This window comes from Oryza glaberrima, chromosome 3, assembly GCF_000147395.1.
Source record: "Oryza glaberrima chromosome 3, OglaRS2, whole genome shotgun sequence".
Classification (NCBI taxonomy): Eukaryota; Viridiplantae; Streptophyta; class Magnoliopsida; order Poales; family Poaceae; genus Oryza; species Oryza glaberrima.
In genome coordinates, this window is record NC_068328.1 from 24,798,998 (window position 1) to 24,809,797 (window position 10,800).

Below are 10,800 nucleotides of genomic sequence, written 5' to 3' on the forward strand. Positions count from 1 at the left end.
AAGCCTACTCGTTTCCACTTTGATATAAAGTTATTGCTTTGATACTTCAGAACTAGGTGAAAGACCCTCACAAATAAATTACTTCCTGTCTTCTCGAATAACTGGGACCGGTGAGGGTTGATTATGAATGGAAGTTACGTATTTATACTTATGGTGCTACACGATTGATAAAAGTATCTAGAAAGGACAAACAGTCCAAATTTTAAGTTGGTGGGTTTCAAATATTCGGAATTAAATAGAAAAATAAAAAAATAAATATTGAGAATGCTACGAGACGATATCTCGTTCATATAGGATAATACCGACTAGGTATCAAGTCCTGATACATTTGAGGTATCATGTGGATACCTAGTAGAACATGATACCTGAATACTTGGTAGGACCTTATACGTGATAGATATCACCTAATACCGAATCGGTATCAGGATATGTTACCTTACAAATATCAGAACCTGATACCTAATCACTATCATCATGTCTAAATAGGATTCCGTTGTATAGCAACCTAGCTTTAGGGCAATCTTGACGAAGGGCTGTTTGAGGCTTTGAGCCCCTGTTGGGCCGTTCCCTTGCACGGTTGTGTTAGAACCATTTTTTTATTTTTATTTATTATAAAATATTTTAAAAATAATTTTTTATTTGAAAAATATACAAAATTAGTTGTCCATCGACCTCTGGTAGGACGATTTTCTACGTGTTCTCCGAGGAGCAAATAGAGAGTGAGCTATGCCCTGGCTGGGCAGAGCGAGGGATAGGCGCGGGTCTCCCGCACGGTAGAAAATCGTCCTCCCAGAGGGCAGCAAGGGGCTGACTGTAAAAATGCCACCCTCCCGTAAAAATGCCACCCCTCCCGTACAGTAAAAAATAGCCCTTTCGGAGAGCGGCAAGGGGGTTGCTTGCAAAAATATCAGTCCGTCCCAGTCTTTTACAGGCGGCCCCCTTGAGATAAAAATCGTTCTCAGGGAAAGCGGCAAGGGGGCCACCTGCAAAAATTTGGTGCCCTCGGTGACAGGCTGTTATGGGAGGGCTAACGGTCATTTGCCACGTCAGAAAAATCGCCCGCCTTACCAGAGGGTGATGGGCGACAAGTTCTGTAAAATTTTCAAATAATTTTTTTTCTGTAAGTACTTTAATAAATAAAGTTAAAATAAAAATATTCGGTTAGAACAGGTTGGCCGGTCGCTCTGGTTACTGGTTACTGGTTAATAGCTTCTGATCACTGTCATTGCCACGCCGCATCTATTCAATCCAAAAAAGAAGGGCCAGAAAAAAAGAACTTAGGCAAGTTTCGTGGCTGCCAAGTTTTTCGTGTCCTTTTTGTCCGGAATAAGTCCATATTTTGGCCAAATCTGATTCGTATCCTAAACCACAATACTTTCGAATATCTTTGATCATGAACTATTGAAACCAATGCAGTTTGACTCCCTTGACGGTTTTAGACAGTGGTTTCGCTGATGTGGTGGTGTTGGCTAGATCTTTGTCCCACGTGATGATGACATGGCCCTGATGTGGCATTAGAATTAAACAAAATGTGGGACCCATTTGTTATGGAAAAAGTAATGTCTTCTAATTATAATAATACCTAATCACCACAGAAACGAAGACCAGGTCAATACCGTCAAGTAGACGTCACGTCAGTGAATCCGTCCTCCAAAACTGTCGAGGGAATTAAATTACACCAATTTTAATAATTGGGGGTCAAGATATCTAATATTAGAGTTCAGGGATACGAATAAGATTCAGTCAATTTAAAGAAGTCATAGTGAACTTAGGGTGTATTTAGTTCACGTTAAAATTGAAAGTTTGGTTGAAATTAGAACGATGCGATGGAAAAGTTAGAAGTTTGTGTGTGTAGAAAAGTTTTGATGTGATGGAAAAGTTGGAAGATTAAAGAAAAATTTTGGAAGTAAACTCGACATTATTCTTTTTTCTCTTTGTGTCCAGACCACGTGAAGCTGTACAGTCTCCACACGCAACCAACCACGTGTTTATTTCAGATCCAACGGCAGCTGATCAACCCAACACACAGATCCAACGGCGGAAGAGAGCTTCCTTGCAAGCGAGAAATTGGACAATGTGCCATTGCCAAAAGAGGGTTTCGCTCGAATGCCACTCCGTGAATTGGATTCGTTAAAAAACCACCCCCAACCGATGCCAAACCGCTGTTTTGTCATATTCACCATTTTACATAATTCCCACCATGTTTTCGCACTTAACTGGACCAAAATACCCCTTCAGTCACAACACGAGTTAGAATGGCGGAGAGAAGGGCGATTGACCGCGAGCAATGTGTATAGGGGCACGGTGGCGGGGGCAAGGCTAGCCCCAGCGTCACCTCTCTCCTCCTCCTCGCCGGCAGCCACGAGCAGCATGTGGACAGGGGCACGACGGGGAGCACGGCGACGACAAGGCTAGCTCCTACGGCGCCACTCCTCCTCACCAAGGGCCATGAGCAGCGTGGACAGAGGCACGACGTCCCAAGCTAAGCAAGGTGGGATTATTCAGAGGCTCACATGGTCGCCGCCCGACTTTTGCGTCTTTGCCAACGGGTAATAGTGGAGAATATCCTCATCACTCCCACGGTGCCGCTCTCCTTCTCACCGGCGGCGACATTGGCATTTAGGGCCTCCTTGTGGTTGGCTTGACTTCTTTCTTCTGGGACGGCAACAGCAAATGGCTCGCCTCCTCCACCTCGGTGTCGGGAGGCCAGGACCTCCTCCTCATCTGGCTCTTTCCCCTCTTCTCTCCCTTCCTCCTCTCTCTATCAGTGAATCTAGTTGCTCCGGCTGCCGGCGACGATGGCGGCGATGGTGGTGAGGTTGTACCGGACGGCGAGGAGGAGGGGGGCGCCTTCGGGTCTGCCACCACACACTGGTTGGCCCCGCAGCCTATTCGAGCGATGGCGACATCTCCCCACGCCTGACGCCTCACCATCTCTGTTGCGAAGGGGTATTTTGGTCTTGCTAAGTGCAAAAAAATGATGGAAATTATGTGAAATGGCGAATATGGAAAAACAGCGGTTTGGCATCGATTGGGAGGGGCTTTTAACGAATCCAATTCGCGGACTGGCACTTGAGCGAAACCGTTTTTGGCAGTGGCACAGTGTCCAATTTCTCCTTGCACGCTACGTACACACGAACGGCCCAGCCGGCCCAACACCACTAACACGTTCAGCCCCAATCCCCAAAGGCCCGAGGAGCTGAAAATTCCGGAACCTTCGTCTCGCCGCCGCCGCCGCCCATTCCAAATTTTCCCCCACCCGAAAGCCCAAACCCTAATACCGCCGCCGCCGACGGCCACCGCAATGGCGGCGCCGGCGGACCCGCGGCGGGTGCGCAACACGTGCATCCTGGCGCACGTCGACCACGGCAAGACGACGCTGGCCGACCACCTCGTCGCCTCCTGCGGGGACGGCCTCGTCCACCCGAGGCTCGCGGGGCGCCTCCGCTTCATGGACTACCTCGACGAGGAGCAGCGCCGCGCCATCACCATGAAGTCCGCCGCCGTCGTGCTCCACCACGGGGGCCACCGCGTCAACCTCATCGACTCCCCGGGCCACATCGACTTCTGCTCCGAGGTCTCCTCCGCCGCGAGGCTCTCCGACTCGGCGCTCATCCTCGTCGACGCCGTCGAGGGCGTCCACATCCAGACCCACGCCGCCCTCCGCCAGGCCTTCCTCGAGCGCCTCCGCCCCTGCCTCGTCCTCAACAAGCTCGACCGCCTCATCTCCGAGCTCCACCTCACCCCCGCCGAGGCCTACACCCGCCTCCACCGCATCATCTCCGACGTCAACTCCATCCACTCCGCCCTGCGATCCCACTCCTACTTCTCCCTCCTCTCCTCCCTCGAGGACCAACCTTCCTCCGCCTCCTCTTCCTCGCCGGACGAGCTCCCCGAGGACGTTGACGAAGACGAGGAGGACGCTTTCCAGCCGCAAAAGGGAAATGTTGTCTTTGCCTGTGCCCTTGATGGCTGGGGCTTCCGCATTCACCAGTTTGCTGAGTTCTATGCCGCCAAGCTCCCCAACATCAACGCCAATGCCTTGCTGAAAGGGCTTTGGGGTCCACGATACTTCCACAAGAAGAAGAAGATGATTGTGGGGAAGAAAGGGATGGAGGGCGGCGACGCGCAGCCGATGTTTGTGGAGTTTGTCCTCAAGCCCCTTTGGCAGGCGTATCAGGGAGTGCTGAGCGAGAACGGTGAGTTGGTGAAGAAGGTCATTACAAACTTCAGTTTGCAAGTTCCGCAAAGAGAGCTGCAGAACAAGGACCCGAAGGTGGTTCTGCAGGCTGTGATGAGCCGCTGGCTGCCGCTCGCTGATGCGGTGATGACGATGGTGGTGGAATGCACGCCTGACCCTGTTGCAGCTCAAGGGGTCAGGGTTGCAAGGCTCATGCCAAAGAGGGAGGTTGCTCCAGAGGATGCTGCTGGTTCCCCTGATATTGTTGTGGATGCAGAGAGGGTCAGGAGCTGTGTGGAGGCCTGCGATGCGAGAGCAGATGCACCAGTGGTGGTGTATGTGTCGAAGATGTTTGCCGTGCCATATAAAACGTTGCCATTCAGGGGTGTGGATGGGGAGCTGTTGAACCACCAAGGGGCCAATGAGTCTGAGGAGTGTTTTATGGCATTTGCAAGGGTCTTTTGTGGGGTCCTTCGTGCAGGGCAGAAGGTATTTGTGTTGTCACCACTGTATGATCCAATGAAAGGGGAGGCGATGCAGAAGCATGTACAGGAAGTGGAGCTGCAATACTTGTATGAGATGCTTGGGCAGGGCCTGAGGCCAGTTTCTAGTGTGTGTGCTGGGAATGTGGTTGCAATCCAGGGACTTGGTCATCATATATTGAAGAGCGCCACATTGTCATCCACCAAAAATTGCTGGCCTTTGTCAAGTATGATGTTCCAGGTGTCTCCGATGCTTAAGGTTGCAATTGAGCCCTCCAACCCAGCAGATTTAGGAGCCCTTGTTAAAGGGCTTAAACTTCTTAACCGGGCAGATCCATTTGTTGAGTACACTGTCTCACAGAGAGGTGAGCATGTTCTTGCTGCAGCTGGGGAGATACATTTGGAGAGGTGTAAAAAGGATTTGGAGGAAAGATTTGCAAAGGTCAAATTGGTGGTCTCAGACCCCCTGGTGTCCTTTAAAGAGACAATTGAAGGCGAAGGCCTTGCCTTGATAGAGAGCCTGAAGGCTCCACGGGAATTCGTTGAGAGAACTACTCCAAATGGGAGATGCACTGTGAGAGTTCAGGTTTTGAGACTTCCCAATGCGCTCATTAAGGTTCTTGAAGAAAGTGAACAATTGCTTGGTCAAATAATTGAGGGGAAAACAGCAAAGAGGAACGGCGTGTTGGATCCACATCTTTCTCAGGATGATGGTGATTCTGCTGCAACGCTTAGGCAACGCCTGATCAATGCTATAGACAGTGAGTTGGAAGCATTTTCTGAGCAAGTGGATAAAGAAAAACTTGAGAGGTATAGAAATACATGGCTTGGATACCTCCAAAGAATCTGGTCACTCGGTCCTTGGCAGGTTGGTCCAAACCTCCTTCTCTTGCCTGATGTGAAATCAAGTGACAGTGTGATAACCAGTCAAGATGGAAGGCAAGGCATTCTTGTGCGTGGTAGATCTCATGTCTCTGAGAGATTAGGATTTGTGTGTGGATCTGATGCTGAAGCTAACAATGATCTTGATGACAGTGAACCATCAGCAGATACTCCTGAATCATTACATCTAGAATCTGTGGCTCTGAGGAACTGCATAGTATCAGGTTTTCAATTAGCAACAAATGCAGGGCCACTATGTGATGAGCCCATGTGGGGTCTAGTATTTGTTGTCGAGCCTTACATATTCTGTGACCACTCTGATGCTGCAAATCACTCTGAACAGTACAACATCTTCAGTGGTCAAGTAATTACCGCTGTTAAGGAAGCATGTCGAGAAGCTGTTGTTCAGAACAAACCAAGGCTAGTTGAAGCTATGTACTTCTGTGAATTGACCACACCAACCGAACAACTGGGTGCGACGTATGCAGTTCTTAGTAGGAAGCGAGCAAGGGTTCTGAAGGAGGAGATGCAAGAGGGAACTTCTTTATTTACTGTGCACGCATACTTACCAGTTGCTGAGAGCGTTGGATTTTCTAATGAGCTTAGGAGTGTAACAGCTGGTGCAGCCAGTGCTCTGCTTGTTCTTAGCCACTGGGAAGCTATTCCTGAGGACCCTTTCTTTATCCCAAAAACGCAAGAGGAGATTGAAGAATTTGGAGATGGTTCCAGCATTGGGCCAAACTTAGCTAAGAAGCTTATGAATTCTGTCAGGCGAAGGAAGGGGCTTCATGTTGAAGAAAAAGTGGTTGAACATGGCACAAAGCAGAGGACGCTGGCGAAGAAGGTGTAGTTATTTTGTATGTTTCAAATTTTGTCCTGATAGACCCAAATACTATAATCAAATACAGAATTCGATGTGACCACATGGTTTTGTTATGCTGATCTTTTCTAAATTGTGCATTGCCATTTTTAGTCATCCATGCCATTTGTTTCCTAGAGAAATCATATCAATGAGTTGTGTTTCTTTCAGTGCTGCGTTGCTTCTTATGTCATGCATCTGTCTTGTAGAATAACTTGTAGATCAGATTAGAAAGATTTACGATATACTGTTTTTTTCTTGCTACAATATAGGTGCTGAACTGTTTGTTCTTGCATGATGTAATTCCCAGGAATAGATTAGGTCAGTTTTTCCTCTCAAATCAAACTGTGTAAAGCTTTAGTTACGGTGTTACCGTTGCAAATGTTGACCCATTTCCTTATAAAAGTTCATGCTGAGGTTCTTTGCTTTGTAACATTTGGTTTCCGTAGTACTGAATATCTTGAGTAGCTAATAAAAAAAAATCAGATTATCAAATTTACATGTATCATCTTTCCTTACGAGTAGGGTAATACCTCTTGAGCTTATCGTCCTGCAAATTTAGGTTCTCGATTGCTAAACAATTTTCACCTATTTTTACCATCTGAGAGCATCACCAAGAGTCCCCCTATTTGACTTCCAATCCTGAAATTAGGTGATATTAGCCGAAAACTAACCTCCAACAGCGATTTCCCGTTCTTTTCGGTCTCTACAAGTCGGGGATCGGCGCCAGCTCCCAATCCAACTCCACAGCGATTTCCCGCGCGCTCGGCAAAATGTTCTTGCCCGGGTCTGTCTCGAGCTCGTCCGCCAGCGCCGCCTAGAACAACCCCGTCGAAGGTCGCATCTTTCCTGCAACAGGCCATGATGCAGAAGCATCAAATCGAATGGTTCTGCCGTTGACCCCGTCTTCGACGCAGCTGGCCGGAGATATTTCGCGGCTCCCCCAAACACCTCCGTGGTCCGCCGCGTCGATTCATCCTGCCGAGGACTGTAGTCTGTAGGTCATCCACGATTCGACCATCCCCTTGCTGCCCCGACGCCTTTACATCATGTTGGCTACGCGTGCCCAGTCTCGGACACCCGCCATTGTCCGGAGGCGCGCATGCAACCATCCGGCGACCCTTGGAGATGCCTACAGTCGCGGCTCCCCATGACCACGACTCGGCTGGCATTGGTTTGTTGACGAATTGGAGTCTTGGTGATGAGGGGAGTTCGTCCATAGAAGCAATGGTGTGACCGTTGCTGATTCATTCCGCAGCCAAGGTGATTGATTGTTCCCAAAATTTTCTCTTGTCATTTAACACCAGACGTATCTATTGTCATTGTGAATGTTTTAGTTCCTATTGAGCATTTCAATTCTATAGTTATGCAGATGGCATTGTACAGAATCTGCGCAGTATTTTCTGTAGTAGCACTCAACCAGTACTAGAAACACATGCTAGTGAAAAGCTAATTTCTATGACATTATAGTAATCGGTGTCAATCGGGATGCAGTTCTGCATCTTTCCCCACTAGTTCAGTTTTTCTAGATGAAGATTTGGAGGTCTGCATCTTTTTCTATCAGTGCAACAGCAAATTTCTTCAGAATTAAATGCAGGCAAGAAATATACCTGCTTGTTTCCAATGAGATAAAAATGCAGTGAAATGATATAACTGAAGATTTCCCATGTATCAGTGCAAGATTGTCGATTTGCAGAACTGTAGTGCGAAGGAGATGAAAATAGGATCTAATTTTTGACATGTACTGGCTAGTTCCTTAATCTTGGGCATGATCTACTTTATTCATTCATTATGATTACTATTGCTGGATGCTGGTTGATTGCTGAAATGTGCCCTTGTTGCTGAAATATGCTCAAATGTAATCTGAAGTATGCTGTAATGTGCTGAAATATGCTTGTGCTGATGTTATAATCTGATTATGCTGCTGATGGTTGCTGAAAACTGCTGCTAGTTCCTGCTGTCTGCTGCTGAAAACTGTTGTTGTTTGCTGCTGGAATAATACTGCTGATTAGTTGGCTGCTGCTGCTGATATGCTGCTGGAATTTTGCTTTTTGCTGCTGCTTGGTGCTGAAAAATGCTGCTTGACTGCTTGTTGCTAGCGAGCTACTGCATATCGCTACATACCTACAGCTTCAGCTTCAAGAATATATTTTTTTATCTGCTCTACGAGAAGAAGCTAGATTAATATATTCTTCACTGTTCCACACCAAAGAGTACCGCATGTTTGCATTCATGTTTTTTTTTTTGACGGGTTGCATTCATGTTCAATTACTCGTTGGACTGATGTACAATGTATTGTCCAATTGTTGATGAAAACATCAATGGCAATGGAAACGGCGACATAAGGTGATGGCAGTGTCGTCGCGCGCAGGGGAGAGGAGGATCGTGCTCCCATACAGGGGAGGGGGAAGAGGCCGATCAACTACCAAGTGGTCCCACCTTGCTTATGTGGCAAACCAATCAAATAATAAGATTCAACTTTTGGGTCTCTCTGGGAGGAAATTCAGAATTTTTGAGAATCAAATATTAGGAGACTGTTGGCATGCTCTAAGAGCATCTCCAAAAGTGATCCAAAATTAGACTCCTAATCTTGGATTGGCACCATCCCAAAAAATATTAAGCCCAAAAATCAACCCCTTCTCCAACAGTTTCCTATATTTAGTTTCCAAATCTTTGAAATTTGCCATATCTCAGGTAAGCTCCCCTTCAACTGTTTCCTAGCAATCTGCTTTGCTTATATTTGCTTTGCACTTACAGATTTGCTCCCATCAGCCAGTACCAGATCATTTAGCCAAGGGTGTAATAGCAATGTTTTAAAGAGATGAATAGTAATGGTATATATCAAAACTATAAAAATTATAATGCCATGAGTCTAATTAACCCGTTAGTGGACCCCATCCCACCACCCCGCCTTAAATAAAGGGAGAAAAGGTTCTATGTTAGAGCAAGGTCAATAGTATAGCCAACTACTGGCTCCAAAACATTTATAGCCAATCTAATATCTCATTCATACAATAGTTAACTATAAAAATATACTACACCATTAATACCCGGTCTCACCTCTCACACACATATAATATCTTGGAGTCCGTGTTGCAGCCGGCTACAAATCTGTAGCTCGCTTTCTTCTCTCTCTTCTCTTTTCTTCTTGATATATGGTTATAGCCGGCTTATAGCCTGCTATTGTACCTGCTCTTACAGTACCTTTGGTCGGTTTTGCACATTTCTTTTCATATTTCATCCACAAAGTTGTGTTTCAAATCATTCCCCTGTTTTTGGAAAAACTGATATCTATCTAAACCGTTGTATCCTGTTGAATAACTGAAAAACATTGTTGAAGATGGTTCTAATCTATTGCGGTGGTGAGTATTTCTGCTTGAATGCATTTCGCTCCAGTTCTATGCTATGCGAGCATCATCATCAGTTAATCAATGTCAATCTTGAAACTCCTGTCTTGGTTAGAGCACTTGTCGTTCCTGGGCAAGCTGTACATGATGCATCAACCCATCACACCTCAAGGACTCCAGAGCGGGTCCTGGTCCATGAGATGGATCCACCCACACAAACAAACATGCGTCCGATATTTCCTTCCGGCATCAGGGCAGTCTCAATCTATAGTGTCCATAAACAGTGTCTATGGTGCCATGTCAATAAGACATCACAATAGAAACTACACTCTACAACCCATGGTTTCTTAAAGTGGGCCATTAATAAATACATCATCTCTCTTCTCTACCAATCATATTTATTCTTCATCTATTATGAAGACACTATTCTCTCCCAATGTAAAACTTGATAGTGTCTAGTGCATAGGTTCTCGTGTTGAAGCTGTGTCTTGCGTGAGACCCAGTTTCTTCCTCTCTTCACTCTCTCTCTTAATTAATATAGTGCCACATAAGCTAAAAGTCCTACATGGCAATATAGTTAATGCCATAGACACCATCCTAGGTGGAGAGTTGGGACTGCCCTCGTATCTCCATTGGAAAGCGTTTTTGAAAATTAGTCGTCGGTGGCAATGTGAGCAATCATAGATGTATAATTTCCTTAATACTAACATACTCCCTTCGTCCTAAAAAAAAGACAAACTCTGGGTTTCCGTGTCCAACGTTTGACTGTCCGTATTATATGAAATTTTTTATAATTAGTATTTTCATTGTTGTTAGATGATAAAACATGATTAATACTTTATGCGTGAGTTGTCTTTTTAATTTTTTTCATATTTTTTTAAATAAGACGGACGGTCAAACGTTGGATATGGAAACTTAGAGTTTGTTTTTTTGGACGGAGGGAACAGTAGTATATCTGCTAGTGCTAATTTATAGTAGTACGCGATTTTCAGGATTTTCATCGTCATGCACTAATTATTTCAGCTTGCATTTATAGAAAAAAAATCCGGT

The 10,800-nt window shown here is 45.9% G+C and overlaps 1 protein-coding gene across 1 annotated transcript; it reads left to right on the plus strand.

Moving 5' to 3' along the window:
- Positions 1 to 3,238: 3,238 nt before the first annotated feature.
- Positions 3,239 to 6,480, plus strand: LOC127765652 (uncharacterized). Its single transcript, XM_052290590.1, has one exon. It carries the CDS (start codon positions 3,305 to 3,307, stop codon positions 6,392 to 6,394), a length of 3,090 nt encoding a protein of 1,029 aa, XP_052146550.1. The 5' UTR covers positions 3,239 to 3,304; the 3' UTR covers positions 6,395 to 6,480.
- Positions 6,481 to 10,800: the final 4,320 nt, after the last annotated feature.

Coding starts and splice junctions, on each gene's coding strand:
- LOC127765652 (XM_052290590.1), top strand. CDS start 3,305: ATGGCGGCGCCGGCGGACCCGCGGCGGGTGCGCAACACGTGCATCCTG.